The sequence below is a fragment of the Erinaceus europaeus genome, chromosome 1 (genome assembly GCF_950295315.1).
Source record: "Erinaceus europaeus chromosome 1, mEriEur2.1, whole genome shotgun sequence".
In the NCBI taxonomy this organism is placed as follows: domain Eukaryota; kingdom Metazoa; phylum Chordata; class Mammalia; order Eulipotyphla; family Erinaceidae; genus Erinaceus; species Erinaceus europaeus.
Window position 1 is genome coordinate 74923060 of NC_080162.1, and position 27726 is coordinate 74950785.

The following is a 27726-nucleotide window of genomic DNA, read 5'->3' on the forward strand; positions in this document are numbered from 1 at the left end:
GCCTCTCTGGCCCCCACCCGGGCTGAGCCTTGGCCACACAGCATGATGATGAAGGATGAGTCACTGCCATGGGGTTAGGGGGTGGGGTGGAGGAGAGGAAGTGAGTCTAGCCAGACCAGAGCGGCAGGGCCAGGATCTAGCCAGGGAAACCAAGACCAAACAAGGAAGGCCCCTTAGCATAGACAGCAACAACTGGGATTAGAACCCAAGACTCCTGGCACACAGCACAAGCCTCAGTTTCTCCCTCTATACTTCTGCTACTCCTAGCTGTCCTCTGCCACTCCTAGATCATCTGTCCTCTGACACTGCTAGAATCATTGTTACAATAAATGAATGGGAGAGGAGCACTTGTTCATATTTCACAAATGAGGAAACAGGTTCAAAGAGAGAAAGTGACTTGCCTAAGACCACATAACAAAGTAACATGTCTTGGACAGAAGGCTCACCCAGAACCATGAAATAGGGCTGATAGCTGCTCTGCCCCCATCCCCTTTTGGAAAGTTCCTTTTAGTTTATTACATGACTTCTTGGCTGCCACCGCCACCCCCCACCGGTTCCTCAAGGCAAAGACTGTAGACTCTACAAAATGGACTGTTGGGTCTAAGTGTCCACCTCTCTGTAGGCCTGGGATCCAGCCCCACCACCTTTACCAGTGCTTCTGTCTATCCACCCCAGAAGCACCATGATGGGGGCAGTTAGTTAATGGTTGGGGTTTGTACACTGGAGCCAGGGCCAAGGTCAAGGCTTGTACTTCTCCAAGTCTCAGGTGCCGAGCTGTGAGTGGTTCCTACCCTGCTTGGCATGCCCTGCCCAACAGGGCCACTTTTGTGGGCTCATCCTGCAACCTTCCTAGCACAATGGCAACACTGTAGCTTTTGTTGCAAGATGCTCAGTGCCAGGGGGCAAGGACCTTATGCTTCCCTTGCCAAGAGTCCTGGGCACCCCTTGTGGAATAAGAAGGGTTAACACCCTTCTCCCAGCTTCTCCCGGCTGGCCCCAGTCCAGAGAGCCTTTCTCCAAGACTGCTTCCTGCCTTTGGGCCCTGGCCAGGCCCACAGTGACCACCCCTATGGGTCTGAGGCCACATCTGGTTTGGATTACACCATCGCTGGTGGCGCTGCCTTTTCCTGTCTGTGTCCAGTGGCCTTGAATTCCACCAGCCACCTTGGACCCAGCAGAGCAGTGGTGGGAAAAGTTTCAGCTAGGGACAGGGCTGTCCAAGAGTGTGAAGTAGCTGGTGCATCCTGATGCTGTGCTTGCCAGGACCGAGTTCCCCCTGAGCAGCTGCCTCACCTGCTCTTTCCTTCCAGTCCACCAGGGACTGTACCACGTGACTCCCCCTGCAAACTCACCTCATTCGTGAGTGGGAATTATTACTGTTGGCATTTAACAGATGAGGAAACTGAGGCACAGACAGTTTATGGACTGGTCTGTGGGTTCCCAGGCAATACATAGTAGAGTCTAAAGCAAAGCAGGCAGCCTGAGTTATGATACAACCAGACAAAAACTATTTGTTGAGCTGCCACTCTGAGTCTGGGCCTATGCTACAGCCTGGAGATGATTTCATCATGGTCCCTGCTCTCAGAGATTCATAGCCCTGGTAGCCCCAGCAGGTGGGAGGTTAGAGGTTATGGTGAGGCTGGAAGGATAGAGGGAGCCATAAACCCCTTTCTCTTCTCCCCAGTGGGAGTGACATAAGCTGAGAGCAAATAAGGAGCAGGGGTTTTCCAAGCAGCAAGAGGAGGGTGTTCCAGGCAGAGGGCCTGCATGTCCCAAGACCGAGAGTTGAGAAAGAGACCATCTTGCAGCATTCCAGCAGGCTTTTTATGTAGGATAAAATAGAAAGTAAGGGCAGAGGGTAGATAGCATAATGGTTATGCAAACAGACTCTCATGCCTCCAAAATCCCAGGTTCAATCCCCCGCACCACTGTAAGCCAGAGCTGAACGGTGCTCTGGTTAAAAAAGAAAAGAAACAGAAAGTAAGACTGAAGAAGCTGGCAGGGGTCTCAATGGCCAGGCTGATTCTGAGCGATAGGGGGCCATGGAAAGCTTTTGAGCAAAGAAGATACATGGTCAGATCTGGGGTCTAGAAGAATTATTTCAACCAGGGAAGTCAGTAATCAGTAAGGGCTGGAGGTAGGGAGACCAGAAATATGTTCATGAGACTGCAAGAGCTATGAGGACAGGAGGGTGACATCTAAGAAGATGACAGGTGACTAGGTGACATAGAATAAGGTTCAATTATTTGCCCATTCTGGGGCTCAGCTTCCTCTCTGTGAAGTGGAAATGATTATTGTGTCTTTCTCCTGTGTTCAATGCAAAAGCCACACAGCTATGTAGATAGGACACTTAGCATAGGCTGCCAAGCACACCTCAGTCCCACAATGATCGCTCTATGCTCCCCCCACTATATTCCAGACACTGCTCTAGGTGCCGAAGACAAGCAGAAAATAGACAACACTCCCAGGCCTCTGAAGCATCATGCTTCACATGATGAAACACACACCAAGGCAATGGTGGGTTTAGGATGCTTCCATGGGGAGTTGGGGGAGGGCTTCTCTCAGGATGTTTCAACAGAGACTCTAAGATGGGGGAGATAGCATAATGGTTATGCAAAGAGACTCTCATGCACAAGGCTTCAAAGTTCCAGGCTTAATCCCCTACACCACCATAAGCTAGAGCTGAGTAGTACGGCTCTGGTAAAGAACAAAACAAAACAAAACAAAAAACAGATTGAAAAGTGTGAGGAGAGACCCCTGTAGGTACTCATTCCAGGCAGAAGGACAAGCAAGTATAGGCATTTTTGGAGTAAGGCGAGGGAAAGAGGAGACGGAGCTAGATTGCCCAGAACTTTGGCATGAGATTCCATCCATGGTTTCATCCATCCACCAGCAAACCTTTCTTCAAGGCCTGCTATGTGCTGGTCACTGGTTAGAAATGTGGACAGCATAGAGAAGGCAGATTCAATGCCTGTCCCCTGGAGCAGATATCCCAAGGCAGAGACGCCATAAAAAGTGTATACACAGGAATGCACAACTACACATCGCAAGTGTGGGGTGATGGTGCTGCTCAGAGAAAACTGAACATGCCAAGAGGAGGACTAATCTGTAGCACGGATCAGATGTGGGGGGGAGGTTTTTGAGAAGGGGTGATATTTAACTTGTCCTGGGTGTTGGGGAGTCCTACAGTGGGAGTGAGCATTGCAGGCAGAGGGAACAGAAAATGCAAAGACACAGAAAAGACACCTGGGAATTAGCTGTCAACCTTTCCTTGGAGCCAAGAGCGATCAGGGCATCTGAGACTGCAGTAAGGAAGAGATACCCCCTGGCTTTTCCAGAGTCCACCAAGCAGGGTTCTGACTATGGGACTCAAAGGGCCTCAGGTCTGCTGTTTAATCTGAAACTGCTTCCTCTGGTCCCACCAGCTGTCTCCTGAGTCCGTTATTTACTACTCAGTTCTCTGTGGGTTGTGAACAGGGAACCAGGCCCTTCCTGACCTGCAGGATGGAGATTTTATCCCCTGTAAAGTAAGCATCAGAGAGGAACAGTTTTATGCTCTAGGTTTCCTTCTTGCTGGCTGAATTACAGATGTAGTATGCATTGGGGTTCCCATATACCCTCCTTGGAGACTAGAACCCAGAAACCTGTCTTACAGGTAAAGAAACAGGGAACTTATAGGGGTGAACTCGCTTGCCTAAAGTCACACAGCAAGAAAATGAAGCTGTCAGGAACTGAACTCAAACCTTGTCTACATAACCGTCTTCTCCATCACCTGCCTCAACAGTGGTGGGACATTTCCACTTCACCCCCCACCCAGGAGAAAATTAGATTTAGGGGACATATTCCCAAATATTTACTTAAAATTTATGGAGAAGTTCCCCTGTGCCAACCTCTATTCTAAGTACTTTGCAAATCCTGTAACCCTCACAGCAGCCCTATGCAGGTAAATACTGTTAGTGTTCACATTGCATAGATGGAGAAGCAGAGAGAGAAGTGAGTTGCCAAGGTCACGAACTAGGGTTGACTGCAGGCAGTAGGGCTCCAGAGTGCTTGTTCTGAACTGCTACTGCCTGGCCTTGAGCGTTGAAGCCGGTAGTGGGGAGGGAACGGTTTGGCAGAGGCCTGGATTCCTGGGTTCAGTACATTCTCAGCAGGCGGACATGCCAGGCAGCCTGCACAACCTCCCCCTTCTTCCTCATCACAGTGTGACCTTGAAATGCCTGCGCTCTGTAACAGGGGGTCCCACACCCCTGACCAAAGCACTGTCTGGACTGTCAGAAGGAGTGTGGAAGTCCAGGCAGTGAATGCCAGGGAAGGAAGCAGTGGGCGGGAGGGAGAGCAGAGGGGAGATAAGATGTGGGTGGAGGAGCCCTGGTGGAGGAGGCCCTGAGGGCCTTTCTGGCTTTGCCAGTGGGTGTGGTCTGTGGCCTGGTCTTCTGGGTCCTTTTTGCCCCTGAGGGACCAGAGATGAAAACTTTTGGACAATATGGGGGAGCTGCCAGAGTTGTGTAGGAAGAGGTCACCTCTGAAGGTACAAGGGCCCCTTTTCTGGATCCCCACTACTTGGTGCTGGAGGCACCTTTTCAACTCTGATAATGGAAAAGTCTGAGCAGTTGTGGTCTGGGAGGTGCTGTGGGAGATAAAGTCTTGGACTCTGAGGTCCTGAGTTGGATCCCAGACATGGCAAGTGCCAGAACAGGGCTTTGGTTCTCCCCCTCTTCCCCCCCCCCCATAAATAAATCTTGGGGGAAAAAAAGACTGTACTGCTGTGATGAAAAGCTTTGGAATATTCTGATATACCACTTCCAACCATTTAACTATTTAACTATGTATATATGTATAAATGTTTGTATGTAAGATTGTATTTACTTACTGTGGTGGCCTAAGCTTTGCACAGTGTAATACCACTGCTGAGAAGCTTCCCCAAGACCATGTTTTATAACTCTTCACTTTAGAGAGAGAGGCACACAGAGAGGAGAAATACCACAGTACTCTCTTCAGAGCTTCCCAGTAGCAGCTATGGTGCTCCATGTGGTGATGGGACTCATACATGGTCAGGTGCATGCTCTGTCCTATAGGCTATCTCCCACATAATATGGCTTTAGATCTTGATTTAGTCGAACTCTACAAACTGACTCAGTGCCCTCTTTTGCTCTCACCCCGCCCCCACCCTCGAAAGAGTAGGGACTGTGATACCTCCTGCAGACAGATAGGCCTCCAGGGAGAAGGCTCTTTGAGCAGAGACAGGAGAATGACTTGTCCCCTAAGAATTGTCCTGGTATGCCATCCTGACATCCCTAGACAGACAAGTTCACCAACGTGTTCCGGAACCACACCTCTCCAGAGCCCTACTCCACTATGAAAAGGTAGAAACAGGCTGGGGGTATGGATCAGCCTGCCAACACCCATGTTCAGCAGACAAGCAATTACAGAAGGCAGACCTTCCACCTTTTGCACCCCATAAAGAATTTTGGTCTGGGAGTCGGGCGGTAGCGCAGTGCGTTAAGTGGAGGTAGCGCAAAGTGCAAGGACCGGCATAAGGATCCCTGTTTGAGCCCCTAGCTCCTCACCTGCAGGGGCATCGCTTCAGAGGCGGTGAAGCAGGTCTGCAGGTGTTTATCTTTCTCTCCCCCTCTCTGTCTTCCCCTCCTCTCTCCATTTCTCTCTGTCCTATCCAACAACGATGACATCAATAACAACAATAAGAACCACAATAACAATAAAAAAACAACAAGGGTAACAAAAGGAAATAAAAGAATCATGAAAAAAAAAGTAGAAGAATTTTGGTCTCTACTCCCAGAGGGATAAAGAATAGAGAAACTTCCAGTGGAGGCAATGGGACAAACTCTGATGTTGGAAATTGTGTGGAATTGTATCCCTGTTACCTTACAATCTTGTTAATTACTACTAAATCACTAGTAAAAATTATTTTAAAAGGGGGGGAAAAGGGTTTGGGGGTTGTGCTGCTGCCTGACATCCACTCTGTTGGATACTTACCCTTTTGCAAAAAAGAGTAAGTGCCTTGGTGCTTCAATTCCTAAAAAAAAAAGAATTATCCTCATAGGGCAGCAGAGGGTCACCATGAGAGGGTAAAGAAGACAGTTCTGTTCTGCCTTGATGTGTGACCTTGGGCATGTCTTGCACCTTCTCTGGCTTGATGTCACTGACTGTGCTTTCTCTTGGTCAGCCCAGCTGAGACTTTTAGCATCTCTGCTGAACACTGCCCACTATATGCCCAGATAGGGGTGGCCAGGCTAGAGGCAGAGGGTGTCTGTTGGTTATGGAAAGAATGTGAGGGCAGGAAGCACAGTGGGTGGGACCCTGGGCTGGGCAGCAAGGAGAAGGAGACATGAGATCATGATGTCTGGGCTAGCACTTCTGGAGGTGGGCTCATCTCCAGGCTATCCTCCAGACCAGAACCTCCCCTAGGCTGTCCATTCCTCCTCCCATTGAGCAAAGAAAATGTAGTTAGGATCCAGGTAGATGATCACTACTGGTTTAGCTGAGCACTTGGGGTTGGGGCTGAGGGTGCCTGTCTTCACTTCTTGGTTTGGAGGAGTGGAGCAGAGAGGGACATAGTGAGAAGGCTCAGAATGAAGCCTCTGGACCTGCTTGTGTCTGGCACCTGTTTGTGCTCCCTGAGTAAAGGGTGGGTAAGGAAGCCAACTTTCTCCTCCCTGAGCCTTCAACCCAGTTCAGATGCTAACCCCCTCAGGGGATAGACAAAGCAGGATGCAGAGGTGTTACCTTCCCCCCACCTTCTCTCATGGGTGCAGCCTCCCCATTCTCCTATTTGCTCAGGACACAGGCTGCGAAGGGTCACCAGGTCTTCACAGGAATGCACCACAGGGAACAGTGGCCAGCAGAGACCCTGTTTCTGTGACTATCTGTCTCTATACATCACACACACACACACACACACACACACACACACACACACACACACACACACACACACACACACCTGGGATCCACCAAACCACACAGCACACACTGGGGATTGAATACACACAGCACTCCCCTCCCCCAAACTCTCCCTCATCCCTGATCCACAAGACCTCTCTCCCCTCCCCTCTGACCCTGAGGGACAAAACAGGCCCTCTCCTTCCCCCTTATTCCATAAGCTTCTAGCTGGGGTCCAGCGGGGCCGGGGGGGGGGGGTGGTGGTGGTTACAGCTGGCCAAGCATTCCCCCCACCCTTTCCTGCTGTAGTGAGCCCCCACCCTGCAAGTCTCCCTCTCTACCCTGGCTCTGCAGTCTGTGGGAACCAGACAGTTGGGACTATCCAGCCAGGCTCACTTCCTTTCAGGCCCCAGGGGACCTCTGGAGAGGAGGGAGCAACCAAGACTAGAGTCTCTGGAGGGATTGGCCCGTCTGCCTGGTCTCCAGCCCGCTGGGCACCCCCTCATGGGACACAGGGCCTTATGGGCCCTTTCACCAGAGACCAGAAAGGGGGTTCCCTCCATCTGACCTCTCCCTACATGTTCCCATGATTCAGAGGGGGCCAGGGAGACACTTGAGGTTTAGAGGAAAAAGCCATTTGCCTCAGCTCTTCCAGTGTCAGGGGTGTGGGGACTGTGAAGTTTTAGGTCCCCAAGTCTGGGCAGTGGAATGCCATAAACTAAATATATACTGAATTTAAATACTAAATGCCATAAACTAAATTATCTTGCTTCTGTCTAAGGAGGTTGCTAGAGAAGCCAAAGTCACTACTATTCTATACCCAGGGCAGCCACCCTGTATTTGCCTAGAGAAATGCTCCCTGAGTCACTAGGAGATGTCAGATGGCAGCAGGGGATACACACTTACAGATATTCCCTGACTGTGTGGGGAATCCAGGCAAGGGAGTTGGGTTGGGGCTTCGTTCCCTCTCATAATGGGTGTGGGGTATCTTTCAGCCCTGGCATTCCAGGTCCCCAAAATGCCCTCTTTTTTTCTAAAGTTCATCCTTGGCTCTGCTTCAGCCCTGCTTGTCAGAAATTGAAGGGCAGACTGCACAGACCAGGTTTTGATTTCCCCTTACCTACTCAAGTGCTATCAAAAATGAGAGCTAATGAGGCCCAAATTCTTTGAGTCTGAACTCCACTGCTACAAAGTGTGGATAACACTCCACAGCACACAGAATTCCATGAAAAGCCAGAGACAAGCTGAGGACAGAATCCATGTCACCAGTGGCTGCTCATAGGGGTCTAAGGTAAGAGAATCAATCCCTTGGGCCAGACCACCCTCACCTCTTCCTAGTGTTTCTCTTGGTTGTATTCCCCCCTCCTCTAGTCTCTGCTCCCCATCCCTCTGCCATCCTAAGAAACTCCCTGAGGAAATCCCCTATTAGAAGAAAAGTTCTTCCCTGGACAGACAACACCACCAATGTGTTCTGAAGCCCCACTTCCCCAGAGCCCCATCCCACTAGGGAAAGAGAGAGGCGGGCTGGCAGTATGGATCAACCTGTCAACGCCCGTGATCAGCAGGGAAGCAATTATAGAAGCCAGACCTTCAGCCTTCTGCATCCCACAATGACCTTGGGTCCATGCTTCCAGAGGGATAAAGAATAGGAAAGCTATCAGGGGAGGGGATGGGATATGGAGTTCTGGTGGTGGGAATTGTGTGGAGTTGTACCCCTCTTATCCTATGGTGTTTTCAATGTTTCCTTTTTATAAATAAAAAAATAAAAGAAGGAAAGTTCATGTGGGGTATTTCCATTTGGAACCCCCCACCCCTGCCATGAACCCTGCCACCCACAGTCCCCAACCATCCAGCAAGCTGACCCACATCATCACACTGACTTTATTGGCCTCCTTCAGAGCCACAGAGCAAGTCCCAAGGGATCCCTCTTCCCCTCACCCCTCAAGTCTGTCCAGAGGCCCCAGGGACCTGGCTGAGTGGATGCCACTTGAAACTTGGCTTCTCATCCTACAGTTGTTGGTTTGCCAGGGCTAGGTCCTTAAGAGTTTCCTGGATCCCAGAGTCAGGTGCAATCTGCACAGGAGAGCTGGTTGGGGCTTGCAGGGACTGCCCAAGGTTATGATGGTTTCATTCAAAGAAGAACATTCCTGGTGTCCGATATAGGCAGGGGGTCAGCCCCAGTGGGTAGCCAGGGCTCCCCTGGACAGGGAAGCTGCCTGCAGCCCAGGATTCCTTGGGGTCAGTTGGCAGGGGCAGTGGGGCCCGGAGTGAGGCTGGAGGGTTGGGTGGTGCCGGGGAAGGGGTCGTTGTGGCCAAGAAGTGCTCGAGACCTGGGTCGGTTCCCATGCAGAAGTTTAGTGCCTGCAAGCGGCACTGGTAGCTTCCCCCCATGCCCACTTCAGGTGTCAGGATGGGAGTAGTGGCCTTGCTGAAAGCCTCAGCCTCAGGGAAGCCAGCAGGAAAGCCAAAAGCTGAGCATGGGGAACATGAAGTGCCCATGGAGAGGTCCCCTGAGTCTGCAGAGTCCAGCGGCTCCTTTGTCTCCACAGGTGTCCGAGGTCTGGCATCAGTAGTTCCTGGGCACATGGTGACTGGCAAAGCCCTCACCAGGCTCCCAAAGCTTGGGCCCTTGGGCTCTGGCAACCCCAGTGGAAAGGGGTACTGCCTGCCAGTTGTGGTGATGCCTGGGTCCTGGCTGGTCTCTCTGGGGGATCCACGGCGTGCTTTGGCAGGGCTCTTGGCATTCTCGGCACCTGCCCGCCGGGTGAAGCGTCGACGTCGGCGCAGGAAGCTGCCATGCTCAAACATATCATGGCAGTCAGGGTCCAGAGTCCAGTAGCTACCCTTGCCAGGCTTCCGGTCATCGCGAGGCACCTTGACGAAGCACTCGTTGAGTGACAGGTTGTGGCGGATGCTGTTTTGCCAGCCAGGCCGGTTGTGACGATAGAAGGCAAAGCGGCCCATGATGTAGCGGTAGATGCCACTGAGTGTGGCCCGCTGGCCCGGCGAGCTCTGGATGGCCATGGCAATCAGAGCTATGTAGCTGTATGGAGGCTTGGTCGGTTCAGTCGAAGGGGCCAGGGGCCCGGGCGGAGGCTGCTGCTGCATGCTGGTCAGGCTGGCGGCGGCTGGGACCAGAGGGGCCAGGCACAGCATCCAGAGCTGGCGTCCAGCACAGCCTCCTTGGGCTGGTTAAAAGGCCCACTGGCCCAGCCTCCCAGCCTGGAAAGGCAAAAAGGGGTGGACCCACCAGGCTGCCCTTCCTCCTCGCTACCCCCCCTCCCCTAAGGCCCACAAGGGGCGGGCAGGAGAGGCCAGGACTGGGAAGCTGTGAGCAGCTGCCAGGGGTGAGAAGATGGGAGGGAAGCGGTTGAGACCCTAATCCCACATGTACTGTATGGTGCTAACTGGGGAGGGACAAGATGCAAAGCTGAGTGAGAGATCTAAAAGGGGCCGAGTCATAGAGACAGATAGTAAACAAGAAAGGCAGAAAGGTAGAGACATAAAGAGAGGCAGAAATCACAGAGAGGCAAACATAAAGAGGAGACAAAGATGAAACAGAAAAATAGAAGTAGAAAGAGACATACATAGATAAGACATACAGAGAAAGTTAGAATCTCTGATAGAGAGCAATTCAGAAATAACACATACACATGCACACACACACACACACACACACACACACACACACACAGAGCAATACAGAAATAATCACAGAAAAAGAGACCTATGAAAGGGGCAGAGAGACAGGTGTATAGGGGTCGTGTATGTACGTGTGCGCATGTGTTGGGGATAAGAGGGTAGACTCTAAGTGCTGACTTGGAGAACTGAGATTCCCCAAGAGGATATTCCTAAGGGGGCTCTCAAATTCTCATATGTAGTTGCCCTTTTCTCCTCCCTGCAGAGCAGAACCCTTTAAAGTCATACTATTTTCTGTACTAAGCAGAACACCTGACCTTCTTGGCCTAAGATGTCTGCTGAACACTAGTGCCCTCTAGTGACTACTGTGGGGAGGACAACCATTTTAGCAGAGAGAACTCCCCACCCAAGAAGTAACTCTAGTGAGTCTTTTTTTTTTCTTCTTCTTCTTTTTTTTTTTAAACCAGATCATTGCTCAGCTCTGGCTTATAGTGGTTCGGGGAATTGAACCTTGGACTTTGAAGCCTCAGGCTTAAAAGTCTCTTTGCATAGCCATTATGCTATCTACCCCCGCCCTCTCAAGTCAGTCTTTATCAATGGCTGAGTCTGTGTTTCTTCTCTAAAATGAAGATGGAGTGAACTGGGATGTGGTGCAGTGGATAGAGTATTGGATTCTCAAGCATGAGGTCTTGAGTCCAGTCCCTGACATCAAATTTGGCATGTGCCAGAGTGGTGTTTTGGTTCTCTCTCTACCCATCCCAATAAATAAAGACATCTTTAAAATAAAGTGAAGTGGTCTGGGAGATGGTATAGTGGGTAAGGCACTGGACTCAAACATGATGTCTCAAGTTCAATCCCAGCAGCACATGTACCAGAGGCTATCTGGTTCTCTCTCTCTCTCTTTCTCTTTCTCCTTTCCCTATCTTTCTCATTAACAAATAAAATCATTAAAATAAAATAAAGTGAAGATGGAGACTCTCAACTGTGAGAATTTTGATGAGGAGGCAATACAGACACACTCCCTTACACAAAATCCAGAGGCCTTGGAGTGCCTGGAACAGAGTAGGGGTTGGGCCAGAATGAGAACTGTCACTATGAACTGAGGGGTTTTGGGCCAGAGGTGCTTCTGAAAGATGAGGCAGCCTCCTCCATGTTCTCCCACTCACAAGTAATCAAGTCAGTGGGCGCTTTTATTGTGCCACTCTCCATGCCAGGCTAGCTTGCCCCTCACTCCTTAGACCAACCCTGCTCCAGACACCCCCGTAGCTCCTTTCTCTCCTCCTCCTCCCCTTCCTTCTCCTACTCCTTCCTTTCCTTCTTTTCCTATTAAAGCACTACTCACCTCCTGGCCAAATTGTGTGCACATGCCCAGCTCTCATTTGATCATGTCCAGGAGAGGGGCTAGCTTCCACTTTGTTTTCTGTCTCAATGGTGTGTTTGGAAGCTTCAAGTTTTCCAAAGACACTAACTACTGTTGCTCGTGGTTTAGTGGCTAATATCTTTTTTTCTTTAATTTTTAAAAATATTTATTTATTTATTCCCTTTTGTTGCCCTTGTTGTTTTATTGTTGTAGTTATTATTGTTGTTGTTGGATAGGACAGAGAGAAATGGAGAGAGGAGGGAAAGAAAGACAGACATCTGGAGACCTGCTTCACCGCTTGTGAAGTGGCTCCCCTGCAGGTGGGAAGCCGGGGGCTGGAACCGGGATCCTTAAGCCAGGCCCTTGCACTTTTTGCGCCATGTGCACTTAACCCACTGTGCTACCGCCCAACTCCCAGTGGCTAACTTCTTAAACTCCAACTTCAGGTCAAGTCCTTTGCTTTGAAGCCCCTCCACCACCATACCTCCCAAAAGAAGCAAGATCTGCGGCAGGTGTGAGGAAGATTCTGGAAATTCAGGTCCCACTTTAAACAACCCTGAGTAGCTAATTGTTGATAAAAATCAGCTTTAAGTAAAACTTATAATGAACACATCTGTAAGAAAGTAAATTTATATGCATGTTGGACTCAAGAACAGACAAAAACCTTGTTACTACATTAATAACTATTTCTAGAACCTCAAGGTCAAGTTCAGTTTCCACCTGATGCACAAGACCTAGCTGTGGAGTGTCATTTCACATGTTGCCTTGCAGGGAGGGGTCCGTCTCTGCTTCCGAGAGACTGAAGGCCAGCTTCTGCTGTCCTGTCCGACATGGGCAATGGGTCCCCAAGTCCACTGGCTCAGTTTGGGCAGGTCTGGGATGGGGCGAGAGCTCACACTGGGATGGGCTGACTTCAGAGGGTGTGAGAGGAGGAAGCAACTCTTAAGGCTGATTCAGCTGGGGACTCAGCTGGTGTTGCAGGAGCACGTTGGACACAGCGCTTAGAGTGCAGGAGGAGCTCTCGGGCGAAGACTGGCTCTACCTGTGTGTGGGGGGAGGTTGGGCAGTGAGGCAGCCCCCTTTACCTGGCCCCTGTGTCCCCTGAGGGAAGTCAAAGTCCTAATGATGGTTCCTTTTGCACATGCATTTTATGTACAAGGTTATAATGGCCTGAAAAGGGTCTGAAAGCAAGTGAGGGGGATCCAAGACTGGTGGGATGCAGTGAGGGCAGTTAGCAGGGACTGGAAGGTGTGGTTCTCTGAGGGCATGGGAGTGACTCACATGGACCATGATAAGCCGCTCCTCAGGCTGGCCCGGGGGGCCTGGGTACTCCTCACCGAAGCACAGGCGGATCTGGTACTCAGGCTCTGGGTAACCATCCTGCAGGTGGGCATGCAGTTCTACGGGACCAAGACTGTGGGAGCTGGGCCAAGAAAGGCATCCCACCTGCCCCCCCCAGCTGGGTCCCACGCCCACACCAACATTGTGTGTCTGTGCTCACTCACTTTGAGGTTCATGCCTGACATCATGTGACTCCTATGCTCAGTGCCCTAGTTTTTTTTTTTCTTTTGTTTTGTTTTGTTTGCCTCCAGAGTTATTGCTGGGGCTCAGAGCCTGCACCATGAATCCACTGCTCCTAGAGGCCATTATTTCCCCCTTTTGTTGTCCTTGTTGTTGTAGCCTTGTTATGGTTATTGTTATTGTTGATGTCTTTCATTGTTGGATAGGACAGAGAGAAATGGAGAGAGGAGAGGAAGACAGAGAGGGGGAGAGAAAGACAGACACCTGCAGATCTGCTTCACCGCCTGTGAAGCGACTCTCGTGCAGGTGCGGATTCGGGGGCTTGAACTGGGATCCTTCCACCAGTCTTTGCACTTTGCACCACATGTGCTTAACCCGCTGTGCTACCACCTGACCCTCAGTGCCCTAGTTTTTAAGCCCACTCCATCCCCAACGTTACTTACTGATGCCTATACCTACCTATCTTGCGTCAAGGGCCCCTGATGCTCACCTTAGTCTAAGTTCCCCATACCAACACATCTGCACAAGAGCTGTGCTTCTGCCTCACACCTAACACGCTAAACCCTCCTGGTGCTGACCTATGCCCACATCTATGCGTGCATCCATTTCCCCTCCTGGCGCTTCTGTCACAAACATTATTTGAAAGTCCATTCCACACCGAGCATCCTAAAGTCACCCCCTCCCCCGCCTCCACACCCTGTGTGACAGCTCTCCCCTGTCTGAGTCCCTTTGCAGAGCCCATGCCCTGTGCCCAGCCACTACTGTACTCTTACCAGTGAGGAAGCGGCGGGTGTCCAGCAGCTGACAGGTGCGCTCCCGCTCCAGTTTGTTGGGTTGGGCTCGGTGTGGGGCAAGTGGGCCACGCCAATATACGCGGCCCTGGCATAGGCGCTTGGCAAACACGCCCTCAGGTGCCACCCACAGCAGCACACCCCGCTCCAGGTGGGCCAGCAGGCGCTGCAGCACCTGGGCGCCTGGCGGTGGATCCGGGAAGCGAACTTGCTCTGGCCAGCCCAGAAGGTGCTCGGGGGCCTCCGCTGCCCTTGGGCTCAGGTGGCAGCCCTCTGCGGTGCGCGCTGTGGCTTCACTCACCAGCTCTGCGCCATAGAACAACCGCACGTGCAGCCAGCAGTCTGTGGGCAGGGGAAAGGGGCACCTACTCTGGGGGTTGGCGACATCAGCACTCTTGCCCTCTTGTCTCTCACAGGGCAGGGAATCCGGACCCTTTAAAGTCCCCACCTGGGGGATTTTTGACACCTGCCCCGACAAGTGTTAATAATTCTCACAGTGACAGTGGTGGTAGTAGTAGTAGTAGTAGTAGTAGTAGTAGTAGTAGTTAATAATAGCAGTTTTCAGTGTAAATAAACTGGTGGTTGGGCTTCCAGAACATAAAGTCTGGAGTCATTTGTACAAGAAGGGAATGACACTGAGATCTTCCAAGCCCTAACCTCTGGGACCCTAGGAATTTCTTCCCAGAACATATTTTAATCCTGGTGGAAATAGCAATAGCAAGACATCTGCCTCCCATACTAGGACCCTGCAGCATCAGAAATGTGAGGGTCCTGAGCTGGTGCTGGGATTCTGAGCTCTCACTGCTACTAAGTTGTGATTTGTTGGCAATATCTCCTGAGTTATTACTTTTGTGATCTTGGGCACAATTTTTGTATGTTAGTTTGGTTTTGTTTTGTTTTAACAGAAAGGTAGAAAAAGACAACAGCAATGAAGCTTCCTTCAATGCAATGAGTGTTAGGCTCCAACATGGCTGGTGCACATGGCAGAACAGCACATGATCCAAGGGAGCTATTTTCCCAGTACACTGGACAAGGTTCTTTCTCTTTCTTTCTTTTTTTAAAAAATATTTTCATTTATTTATAATTTGATAGAGACAGAGAGAAATTGAGAAAGGAGGGGGAGATAGAAAGGGAAAGAGACAGAGACACCTGCAGCCCTGCTTCACCACTTGTGAAGTTTTCCCCCTGCAGGTGGGGACCAGGGGCCTGAACTTGCATCCTTTCACACTGTACTGTGTGTGCTGGGCTAGGTGTGCTTACTGCCTGGCCACCTTAGACAAGGTTCTTAACCTCTGCTTCTGCATCTGTGAAATGAGGGTGATGGCAGTACTCATCTCACAGGGCTGTGGGAGTGTGTAGATGGTTGAAACAAAGTCCTCAGGAAATGTTAATCTGTTTTCCTTTTTGTTTTTGTGTTACCAGAGCATGCTCAGCTCTAGCTTATGGTGGTATGGAAGGATTGAACCTAGGACCTCTGATGCCTCAGGCATGAAAGCCTTTTTGTATAACCATTGTGCTATCTCTACCCCCACTCCCTTAAGCTGTTATTGGGAGTCTGAGATGGGTGCTTTGGCAAGGAGACAGTAGGTAGTCAACCCTAGCCCTGCCCACCCCAGTTCTGTACATTGGTGGTGGTGGGGGGGTGCTTGCTTTCTCACCGGGGTTGTTGAAGTCCTCAGAGGGCACAGGGCTCCAGCTTTGTGTGAGAGCCTGTGCCTGGTACCCTGGGGAAGGAGAAGCAGTTAGCCCTTACCTCATTCTGTGTCCCTCAACCCTTACCCTAAATCAAGGTCCCAGGAAGAGGCTAAGGAGGAGGCAGGGTGAGTAAGAAGATGTGGTCCTTACTGTGGTCAGCCAATGGGTCTGCGAGCAGAGCAGCTGGTGGCAGGGAGCCCTGCTGGGCCAGCCTTGGGGACTGCGAGTTGTCTATATCTGTGGTGGCTAATCCAGAGCCATCCTGGACATCAGAAGAGAGAGTTGAGATGGGGAGAGGAGATGTGTAGCCATAGAGGGAAGTCTGAACAGACTGGAGGATGGGTTGAGAACAAATTTGAGGTTTCAGAGCTCAAGACCCAGCCATTCACAGAGGCAAAGGGAGTTGAAGACATTGTTGGAGGTGGTGCATACAGATGTGGTACTTCCTAGACAGGGAGATAAAGTGCTGAAAATAAACGATGAGATGGGGACAGAAGTGAAGGAGTTGGGAGTGACAGAGATTGAGGACTAAGCAATGGAATGAATGGACATGTCCACTAGGGATGATGGACCAAAAAAGATGGAATAGTGGAGACCAAGCAAAGAACCATAGATGAGGGTGAGGGGTGATGAGGTGGAAATAACAAGGGTGGTGCAGACAGAGTGATGGAGATGATAGAGTGATGGCAACAAGGAGAGAGAACTAGAGGGGATGACGGTGAAGGGAATACAGCTATGGACCTGGACCTGTGGGTGAGTGAGACAGAGTGATGGGTCCTATGGTGATAAGGAAAAGAGGTTAATGTGGAGAAAATAGGGTTGGTGTGGGGCAGAATGAGGCAGTCAGAGACAGTGGAGGTGATGGAACAGTGAGGGAACCAAAGGTGATAGAGGCTAAAGAAATATCCAGGGAGGGGATGGGATACGAAGTTCTGGTGGTGGGAATTGTGTGGAGTTGTGCCCCTCTTATCCTATGGTTTTGTCAATGTTTCCTTTTTATAAATGAAAAAAAGAAAGAAAGAAATAGCACAGAACTGAAAACAAGGGCAGATATGGAGCATGAGCAAGAAGAGGCAGAACTTACTATCAGAGAGGTCTAATAAATATACTGAAGATCAAGGCTTAGGGGGCTGGAAGGACACACTAACCTGTTCTGTCCTGCAGGTCTGTGTAGTCACTCTTTTGGAGGATTCCTGCTGGCCCTGGAGAATGCCCTCCTTTTCAGGGGGAGCAGACATCCTGGCAACTAGATGGAACAGGAGACAGACTGTTGTTGCCTGGACCCCAAAAGAAACCCTTTCAACCAAAACAGTCCCAGACAAGAGCACTCCAGCTCACTGCATGATCTTGGAAAAGGCTCACCTGTTTCCATGCCTGTTTTGTTCCTTTTACAATAAAGAGATAAACTGGGTCATATAAAGGGTCCTGTGTTCGCCCATGAGATTAAGCTAAACAAGGCCATTGTTTTTCCATTTTACACATGGGTAAAAAGTGAGGCCCTTACTGCTCAGGAGCCATCCTTGGTCACTACCTTCAGAGGCAGGATGGTACCTGGGCCATGGGCACCGTCGGACACAATCCGGTAGACCTTGTAGGGGTTGGAGATGTCCAGCTGGCTGCACTCGCGCACCTCACAGAAGTCGGCACTCTTGTTGAGGGCACAGCGAAGCCGTGTCTTCCAGGTAGGGGGGTCTTCCTTGTCAATGCCCTCGAGGTGCTTGCCCTTGTATATGGCCCAGGCCTGGGGGTAAGCAGGAGTTCTTGGGGAGGAATAGCATGGGAAAGGGGGTGGGCTATACAGAGCAGTGTGGGGTTGCCTAACCTCCCACCCTTCTCTCTCTCCCCCTGAAGATCATTCTCTCTGTTTCTCCACTTCTCTATCTTTCCCTCTCTACCTGCCTCTATCTATTCAACATGTGTTTCTAGCGGTCCGACTGCATGCCATATGAAGGACTGGGGATTGAATGGTGAATAACACAGACATGGTCTCTGTTCTTTAGGAACTCAAGTCATACATAAAAAAACAGCAGTAAAAATGTGGATTATGATATATTAAAAATAGGATAATGAAATATAGTATAAATATAGTGGTTTGCTATCTGGAGGACCACAAAACTAAATCCTTACCTATTGCCAAATAAACAGTGGACTCCATATGATGAAAAAAAAATCACAAGTAAAACTGTGATATGATTTGTAATAATTACATTATATCATAACTTTGATATCTGATGATGATGACAACAATGTAGGGGAACATCTAAGTGGCACAGCATGCTCCTTAAACAGAATTTCAAAGGTATGAACCATAAGGCAAAAAAAGATTACAATTTCTGAATTAAGATCTGGGACATACAAGGTACTTCTGCAAATCAACAAGAAACAGAAAGCACTGCCACTGCCCCCTTCCCCATAAAACAAAAGAAAAGAGAAAAAAGTCATGATCAAAGGACAACAAGAATTGTGGTTTAGAGAAGAGGAAACCAGAAGCCCATGAGCATATGAGGAAGTACTAAAATTCATTAGTGTCAGAGAAATACAAATACAAATATGAGATATTATCTACAAACTGACAAAATTCCATGGACTGAATCATGCCAGGAACTGGTGGGGTATGCACACTGCTGATGGGTGTGGAATGGGTGCAGAACTCTCGGAGGATAATCTGGCATACCTCGTGAAATTAAGTATAAACATACCCAGAGAACAGAAATTCCATTTCCAAAGGAGCTCTCAGAGAGGGTCCTGAGGGGATCTGGGCAAAGACATCCACTGCAGTATTAATGATGGTGCTGGGAAGCAGACTTGTGTCCATCCTGGGAAAGTGTGTGTGTGTGTGTGTGTGTGTGTGTGTGTGTGTGTGTGTGTGTGTAATGAATACTCACTATAATCTATTCAGCACTAGAAGCCTGTGGAAGCAATAAGTTAGAGATACTGAGAATACAAACAGATTTTCAGAGCAAGATTCTGAATGAAAAATAAGGCACAGGATAAGATCCACAGACAATACAATGTGTATATAAGGTAAGAGTACATATGAACAGTAAAAGTATATATAAGCTGGGCCAGGTGGTGGCACACCTGGTTAAGTGTATACATTACAGTGCACAAGGATCTAGGTTCGAGCCCTTGTTCCCTACTCGCAGAGGGAAAGTTTCACAAGTGGTGAAGCGGGGCTGCAGGTATCTCTTTGTCTCTCTCTCTCTCCTCCCCCTCCCCTCTCAATTTCTCTCCATCTCTATTCATATAATAAATAAATATTTTTTTCAAAAGTATATATAAGCCAAAACTACTAGTGAACTATACTAGAATGGCTGTTGTGGTAGAGGGATTAAATAAAACATAAAAGTGAGGGTGATCAGAAGAGACTTCTTGGAGGAGGTGCCATCTGAGCTGAAGCCTGAATGAAAAGAAGGGTGGGATCTGGTAATGGGCTGAGGAAAGAGTGTTTTAGGTAGAAAACGACAAGTGCTAAAAGGTCCTAAGGGAGGACAGCCAGAGAGATATAGAGAGAGTGGTTTGGAGGGAGGAGAGCCGAGCAACAGGAGGAGATGTAGTGCTTTCATCACATTCAGGGCTGGTGGGGGGAGGGGCAAGATTTAACTGGTACATCATAATCATTGTCCTCGGTTCCAGGCCTAGGGAGAAACGAAAAAGTCACAGTTCTTATTTTGGTGTCAATTGCCAGTGGTTAAGACCTTTGAGGCTTTGTTGTCTGTGAGCTGTGTCGATAATACTAACCTCACATGACTGTGGTGAGTGTGAGTACAGAGCTCAGAATCTATTTGTTGCAATCCATATTCATTATACTCGGGATTCTCTAACCTAGAGGTAGCCAGAACACAGCAAATGCGCTGTTGCCATCATCCTGGTTTCTTTCACCTGGAATGCTGTCTGGCATGCAGATGTTCAGCCAGTAACTGCGGAGTGAGTAGAACTGGGCCTTGAAGTTACTGGACCTTGGGATGACTTTGCTGGCAGGGGAATTGCTTCAGCAAAGGCCTGTAGGTGCAGAAGGGCACCTGATGTTGTACGTGTATGTGTGTGCTACTGATTCTTGCTAGCCTTTGTAGTTAAACTTGTCCTAGAAAATCTCCATCAATACTGAAATACTTCCAGAAAAATACAAGGCTAGTTTCCTACTAGTCATATCCTTTCTGACTGATCAACACATAACCTTGCTTTCTGTACATCTGTTTAAAGACTTATTTAATCTATACCGCTGACTGGTTAACACAGAACTTAAGGTCATTAGCACTATAGCTCACGCCTGAGTGAAATTTATCTGACGTGTGAGCATTTTCTCTGCAAGGTACATCACAGCTTTCTTGGGCTTAGGAAAACTGGGCAGCACTTCTGCACTGTCAGCACATGGGGATTATTTCAGTTAACAAAAACACCAGCAAAGAGGATGGCAGTGGCACTCCTGGTTAAGTGCACACACCACCATGTGCAAGGTCCCAGGTTTGAGCGCCCACCTGCAGGAGGGAAGCTTCATCAGTGGTGAAGCTTCATGAGTGGTGAAGAAGTGGTCAATTTCTGGTTGTCTCTATCCAATAAATAAAGTAAAAATTTAAAAAGACACCAGAAGAAGTACAAAATATTTAAAACATGGCACTAAATAGACAAGAAAAATGGCACTTGTTTGTAGTAAGTGAGCTGAAGCCAGAAGGCAGAGCAGTCCCTTACTCCATCACTGGAAATGTACACATCTGGCGACTCCATTTTTGTCATTCTGAGAGTCTCTAAGTGTATGCAAAAGTGCCTGGCATTTTGATTTGGGGATTACAAATACATTTATAGAAAATAAGTGAAATTTCAAATATGCAGTCCATGAATAATGAGGGTGGACTATGGTGCAAGAAAAGAAAAAAGAACAGTAGGTTGTATACAAATCATGAATGTCCACAAAAGTCTAGCTTTATTCTGTGGGCTTTTGGGCAGCAGGGAGTTTAAAGTCAAGGGGTGTGTGTGTGTGTGTGTGTGTGTGTGTGTGTGCGCACGCGCTGTGTGTGTGGTGAGTTTAGGGATGGTCAGAGCAGCCGGAAGAAAGGGAGGGCCAGTCCCCAGAATCTCCCTCTTCTGTATAGCACCTAAGTCTCCAGGAACAGTTTCCATGATCAATACTTATTGGTTACCTACTATGTTTCAGATACTTCCCTTGGTGCCACCACTCCTGAGTAGCTGAGACAGACTCATACAGGGCATTTAAATTCACAGGGAAAGCTGTTCCAGTAAGGGAAGCGGCAGACTCAGACATGGCTTGGGAGAGGCATCTACTGGAGTTTACAAATGCTTCAGACAAATGAATACATCAGGGAAGACTCTCATGAGGGGGAGCTGTTTAAGCTGAGCTCATTGGGAATTGGCCAGATGGAGAAGCAGAAAGACCAGCATATACAAAGGTCTAATGGTGTGCGAGACATAAGGCATTTAGAAACTGAAAGAACTGTCAGGCCAAGTCTAAAGTTGGAAAGAGGAGGGAGTGAAGAGAAATGAGCTAGGGAGGGGCAGTTTATGCAGGACTTTAGAGAAGTGGAAAAGGGGAGCCAGGAAAGGATTCTGAATAGGGGAGTGTCCATTAAGATGTATAGTCAGGGCTTAGGGAGACAGTATAATGGTTAAGCAAAAGACTTTCTTGCCTAAGGCTCTGAGATCCCAGATTCAATCCCCAGCATCATCATAAGCCAAAGCTGATCAGTGCTCTGGTGTTTCTGTGTCTTTCTTTCTGCATAGCTCTCATTAATATAAAATATATGCATTTAAAATGATGTGTAGTCAGATCGCTCTGAATGACTGGAGTAGGAAGAGACAGATGAGATGGGGAAGCAGTTGGGGCAATTGTCCAGGTGAGCAATGGTGGCAGTGGTTCAGGTTGATGGACTGGAGAGAGGCTCTCCAAGAACAGCCAGCAAGCCTTAGAAATGAGATAGAGTAAAGTTTGAAGAAAAGGGACCAAGGTTCAAGTGCTTGGCTCTGGGTGGCAACTGATGCCATCTTCTATTTTGGGAAATGCAGAATTTTGTAGTCCTTGGTTGTGTTACTGTGCATGGGTTACACTGGGGAGTCTGGGAGCCATCCGGGAATGACATCTAGGAGGCTGGTGATCAACATGGCCAGTATGCCAAAGCTTTGGGAGGGACAAAGTGCTAGACAGACAGAGTCCTGAGAACCCCTAATAAGAAGAGAAAAGCATGAAGACTGAGAAGCAGGAACCAAGCAGGTAGCAAAGGGGGGCAGAAGAAGGGTGCGAGGTGGGAGGCTGGGTTTCTGGAATCTAAGTGTGAGTGCTTTAGAGAGGAGGGAACATCCAGCTGGCTCAGACCCATGCAAGGGTCAAAGAAGACCAAGAAAGGAGGCAGGGCGGCGGCGGTGGTGGTGGTGGTGGTGGTGAAGAGAATCCATGGATTTGCAGCTGGAGACATTGACTCCTTCCAGGTGCTTCCCTCTGTAAAGGAGAGGGGGAGCCAGAGAAGCAGAGATCTGGAGGTGGCTGTGGTGTTGGGGTGTTGGCTATAGTGGCCATATTGTTCACAAGAGATTTCAGAGCTCAAATGTTGGTGGGAAGGAGTCTGGAGAAAATTAACTGTAGAAAGGATGGGCATCCCTTGAGAAGGAGCCTGAAAAGGTTCCCCACAGCCTGGGGTGGTGGTATGAGGACGGAAACTGGAGTCCCCTGGGTGCAATTTAGCCATCGGAAGAAGAGAAGGTGGGGTAGAAGGTGGGGTGATGGATTCTGTTTTAAGAGAGTGTCTGAGTTTTCCCATCTGTGGAGATCACTGCCTTCAACCTAGAGCCACTGAGTGGCCCAGAGAGTGGCTCAAAACCCCACAATGTGTTTGTCTGTCTGCGTGTTCAGAGCCCTCCCTCCGGAGCCGGTGTCCTTGGCCACCGCCCCCTTACCCTGAAAAGCGCCGCGTCCTGTTGCGCCTGGTAGCCCTGCCTGGCTGCGTGCTTCCAGGGGATGCGGAAGAGGGTCTTGCCCGCGTCCTCCCAGCGCAGGCCTGCATAGCGCCCGCTCTCGATCTGCTCCACCAACCAGTCTCGGAGGCGCAGGGGACCCCCGGCCCCGGCCATGGGTCGCCTGCCGTTTGGAATCTTGCCTTTCTCCCTCCGCCAGGGGTCGCCAGCTATCGGGCAGGCAGGCCACGGGGGGCGGGGAGGTGGAGGAAGGGCCGGGCCGCGTGGCAAAGGGACCCCAGCGCCACTGGAGATCGCAGGCACCTGAAAGGCGCGCGGAGGCGGTGAAAGTGAAAGTCTGAAAGGGCAGGTTTCGCTTTCAATTCTGCAGGGCTCTCAGAAGGCCCTTTCCTTTGGCCCCTCCCTGTGCTACTGGGTCTCAAGGGCAAATGGCTCACGTAGTGGACAACTAGCTATAGGCTAGAACTGGAGAGAGAACACACACACACACACACACACACACACACACACACACACACACACACACACACACAGAGAGAGAGAGAGAGAGAGAGAGAGAGTGGTTAGAGGCAGAGAAAGAGAGGAGAGATACCCCTCTCTGCCTGTTGTGTGTAGTTATTAGAGGCATGGAGAGGGGGAGAGAGAGAGAGAGATCCCTCCTTTGCCTGTCTGGGGGCAGTAATGGGTACCCAAAGGAGCCGCCCCTCCATCCACTTTTCCACCTGTTCTCTTATCTTTCTAGGCAGTGGAAACTTGTCAAGTCTCTTTTCAGGACATGAACTGTAAAGGATGGAAAAGCTTCATGTTTCTAAATTACACCAGAATTGAGAGGCAGAGGCCACTTTAAAAAGCTTTACAGGGGGCAGAGGTAAATAGCATAATGGTTATGCAAACAAACTCCCATGCCTGAGGCTTCAAGTCCCAGGTTCAATCCCCTGCACCACCATCAACCAGAGCTGAGCAGTGCTCAGGTTAAAAAAAAAAAACAAACATAAAAAGCTTTACAGGCTCCCCACCTGCAGGGGAGTCACTTCACAGGCAGTGAAACAGATCTGCAGGTCTTTCTCTCCCCCTCTCTGTCTTTGCTTCCTCTCTCCATTTCTCTTTGTCCTATCTAACAATGACAGCATCAATAATAACAACAATACCTACAACAACAATGAAAAAACAACAAGGGCTAAAAAGGGAAAATAAATATTAAAGATTTTAAAAAAGCTTTACAGGTGGTGAAACAGTGCTTCAGGTGTCTCTTCCTATTCCCCCCCCCCCCAATTTATGTCTCTAGTCAATAAATTTAAAAAAGCCAAAGAAAAAAGTAAATGAAAACTCTGGATTGGGAGACAGCCTAATGGTGATGCAAAAGCCTTTCATGCCTGAGGTTCTGAGGCCCCAGGTTCAATCCCCAGTGCCACTATAAGCCAGAGCTGAGCAGTGCCCTGGTGTGTATTCCCCTTTCTCATCTTTCTAATTAAAATAAAACATTAAAAATAAATAAAATGCATACTCAGCTTCCACTGAGAGGCATAGAAACAGATTTCCTGGACTGTAAGTCCAGGAACCCATCTGAAGCTTTTCTCTTTGACATTCTGATCCAGGTGGCCCATACATTAAACTTGGAGAACGGTTTCCTTATATTTAAGGAGTCCTCACTTACTGGCCACTCACCATAGTGCTGGACCTAGTTAAAGTCTTTCCTGTAACACAATAATGCGCTAAACAGAGGCATACAGAAAATGACCTGTTTTATGGCTAAGAAAACAGTCTCAGAGAGTTAAAAACCCTCTAACAAAGACTAAAGAGGTTAACAAAGGTATAAAGAAGTCATGATCTGATCAGAACCAGTGGGTTGTGGAGCCAGGGTCTCAACCTGTTACTTTCTGCCCTAGGACTCAAGAGTCTGTTAGTGCCCCACACTGCCTCTCCACAGCTACCCTGGATGTTTGTGAATTCCTGATGGGAGTTTATGACTCCCTGAAAGGGTGTACACACTTCTTCATGCCAAACATTTGTCTAGGGCTTGCTGCCTTCATTAACTTGTCAAATGAGGTTTGTGATATGAAAGGGCTCAAGTAGCTCAGACTATTCCACTCTATGTAGTGTGCAGGGGAAAATAAAAAGTAAAATAGGGGCTGGGCAGTAGCACAGTGGGTTGCACATGGCGCAAAGCACAAGGACCATTGTAAGGATCCCGGTTCAAGCCCCCAGATCCCCACCTGCAAGGGGGTCGCTTCATAAGCAGTGAAGCAGGTCTGCAGGTGTCTATCTTTCTCTTCTCCTCTCTGTCTTCCCCTCCTCTATTTCTCTCTGTCCTATCCGACAGCAATGACAATAACAACCACAACAAGGGCAACAAAATGGGAAAAATAGCCTCCAGGAACAATGGATTTGTAGTGCAGGCACCAAGCCCCAGCAATAACCCCAGCAATAATAAGGCAAAATAAAATAAAATAAAATAAAATAAAAATAAAAAATAAAGTAGAAGAAAAAAAAGTAAAATTCAGAGACAAGAATTTCTGCAGTGAATATAGAGCTGGAGGCCCAGCCAATCTTGACTGGAGCTGATAGTCAGGCAAGCAAGGGTTAATTTTTAAAGAGAAAGCAAGGGTAATCTTCTTAGTTGAATAAAAAATGCAGTTGGCACCAATCTTCCCTCTCCCTCCTAACATAAATAGGGCTCTCTACTGCTGTAACCAAAGTGGCCTTGGATGGTGACCTTAAAAATCTGCTACTTCTGCCCAAGAGTCAGTTGATAACCCAAACAAGTTGTACTCTCTGTACACAAAAGAAAAAGCAACCTGTTAAACTTGTTGCTATGAGCTACTATGGGAAAGTTGATAACTGTATAAAAGGGCAAGCAGCTTTGTGCTCAGGGCCCAATCTTTTATGGACATGAGTCCGACTGTGTCTGCTGACATAATACACATTGCTTCCTACAGTAAAGCCTCAGTGTCTCCTCTCTCTCTGCCTGAAAATCTGATAACAATAGCAATATGTATCACTCATGTGTACCTGTCAGGCACATGCTCCTATGGCAATAAGAGATATAATGGAATTACACATGTTATGAGAATCTAAGAAAGAGGTCATAAAGGAGTGTAACTCATACATGTCTCCACCCAGAAATAGTCTGGTAGAAACTCTATCACAAATCTGAGGAACTTAGCACACAACTGTGGGAGAGGTACTTAGAGTGGGAGATGGGGTTCAAAGAGGAGGGAGGCATGGGTCTAGTCTGGAGAGCAGAGCTGCAGAGAAAAAGGGGGTGATGAGGAAAGGGGTGCAGTCTCAGATTTCTTTAGGAGAGTAGTAGGTGCCTGGGGCCATAAACTACAGAAACCACCACCACCACCACCACCACCACCACCACCACCACCACCACCACCACACACACACATACTCCCAAACACACACACCCGTTTGCTGCAGGCTCCACTTCACTAGCAGAGTCCTGCTGTTTGGCCTTTGCAGAAGGACTGGAAAACACTGAGGCAGCTTCTGCGTCTCTTTAATATCCTCCAGGCCCGTCCAACCCCCACCCACCCACTCCCATTTCTCCCCCGCCGCCTTTTAGGGGGGAGGCCTGGGCCCCCCTCCTCCAGTCCAAGGACTAAGGCACCAGGTGGCTGCAGCTGGCCCGCCGGACACAGATGCAGATGGAGGACACACAGACTGCAGACGCAGACAAGCAGTTGGGGCGGGAACTGGGGCGGGGGTCTGGCGGCAGCGGAGCTCAGTCTGCTCTAGGTCCATCTTGGAGACGGGGAAGGCCCAGGCGGCCCCGGAAGGATGAAGTCCGGAGGCGGAGGCGGAGGCGGAGGCGGGCCACCGCGGGGCGGGCTCCTCACTTGCCGCCTTTGCGGGACAGGCACCGCGGCAGACAAGAGAAAGTCTGCTTGACACGCGCCAGCAGCGGCAGCGGCCGGTGGGCCTCCCGGGGCGCGCACGGTACCAGGCGCTGCAGGGTCCCTTCGGAGGCTGAGGCCGAGGCGCAGGCCGAGGTGGCTGAGCCCTGGCGGCAGCGCTTGCACAGCGGCAGCAGCGCTCTCAGCTCCTCCTCGTCGCTGAAAGGGCTCTCTCCGAAGCGTTCCTCCAGCTGCCTGCGAAGCTGAGTGGGGCAGGCCCGAGGCAGGCCTGGGTCTGTACTGGCCCCTTGGCTCTGCGTTTACACCCCTTCCCAGAGTCCCTTCCCACAGTCCTGAAATTCCCTTCCCTTTTGCCACTCTACCTTCTAGACCTTCTAAATTGACACACTGTGCCACAACCCCAGCCTGTCTCTTTCCTAATACAGTCCTGCAGATTAGACTCTGGGTACCAGCCTGCCACTTGATGGGGCATTCTCTCTCTTTCTTTCTCTCATCCCTTGATCTTAGAGAGAGGCCTCAGCTCTGATTTTTCATGTACGGTGTGCCCAGAGGCATAAGGAACTGCTTTGATTTCAGCAAGGGTCCAGAGATGAAGTAGATGACGGTCATTTCTCTCTGGTGGGACCAAATACTCAAATGTCTTCAAATTCCAGGCAGGTAGAGTAATTAGTGTTGAGACCTTGTCAGAAAGAAGGTTCTGCACAGCACCAGGGAATGGTACAGTGTTGCTGTGTTGCCTCTTTTCCCTCTTTCTTCCTCTCCCCCCTTTTAAAAGAATTTATTTGTTCATGAGAAAGATAGGAGAGAGAGAAAAAACCAGATATCACCCTGGTACATGTGCTGCCAGGAATTGAACTTGGGGCCTCATGGTTGAGAGTCCAATGCTTTATCCACTGTGCCACCTCCTGGACCACCCTCTCTCTTCCTCTCTAGCTTAAATTAAAAGAATAAAAAAGCCCAAGAGCAATGACATCATTCCCCACTGCAAAAATAAGAAAGAAGAAAAAAAGGAGAAAAGGCTAGTCCAAAAGGC

The 27726-nt window shown here is 49.4% G+C and overlaps 3 protein-coding genes and 1 long non-coding RNA gene across 6 annotated transcripts; 1 reads left to right on the forward strand and 3 right to left on the reverse strand.

Annotated features, from left to right (window-relative positions):
• Positions 1-4421: 4421 nt before the first annotated feature.
• LOC132537567 (uncharacterized) lies at positions 4422-17320 on the forward strand. The gene is made up of 2 exons (XR_009549045.1): positions 4422-4531; positions 17074-17320. It is a non-coding gene; the product is annotated as an uncharacterized LOC132537567 (long non-coding RNA).
• FOXS1 (forkhead box S1) lies at positions 8767-10973 on the reverse strand. The gene has a single exon (XM_007523061.3). It carries the CDS (start codon positions 10057-10059, stop codon positions 9031-9033), a length of 1029 nt encoding a protein of 342 aa, XP_007523123.2. The 5' UTR covers positions 10060-10973; the 3' UTR covers positions 8767-9030.
• LOC103113543 (interferon regulatory factor 4-like) lies at positions 12517-24008 on the reverse strand. Of its 3 annotated transcripts, none has more exons than XM_016188138.2 (8): positions 22813-23987; positions 17461-17650; positions 17058-17155; positions 16060-16171; positions 15873-15938; positions 14197-14556; positions 13184-13302; positions 12517-12944 (listed from the first exon to the last, which is right to left on the reverse strand). In XM_016188138.2, the coding sequence occupies exons 1-8, from the start codon at positions 22984-22986 to the stop codon at positions 12816-12818; spliced, it is 1248 nt and encodes a 415-aa protein (XP_016043624.1). In that variant the 5' UTR covers positions 22987-23987; the 3' UTR covers positions 12517-12815. The 3 variants fall into 3 exon arrangements, 2 of the variants coding, with proteins under 2 accessions (XP_016043624.1, XP_016043625.2); XM_016188139.2 differs by having other exon boundaries at positions 17461-17669; XR_009549044.1 differs by having other exon boundaries at positions 12806-12944; positions 13184-13282; positions 22813-24008.
• Positions 24009-26319: 2311 nt separating this feature from the next.
• DUSP15 (dual specificity phosphatase 15) lies at positions 26320-26992 on the reverse strand (the record flags this gene model as incomplete). The annotated part of the gene is made up of 1 exon (XM_060204821.1): positions 26320-26992. A coding segment is annotated over one exon (321 nt), but the record flags the coding sequence as incomplete, so codon positions are not given.
• Between the last annotated feature and the right edge of the window lie 734 nt (positions 26993-27726).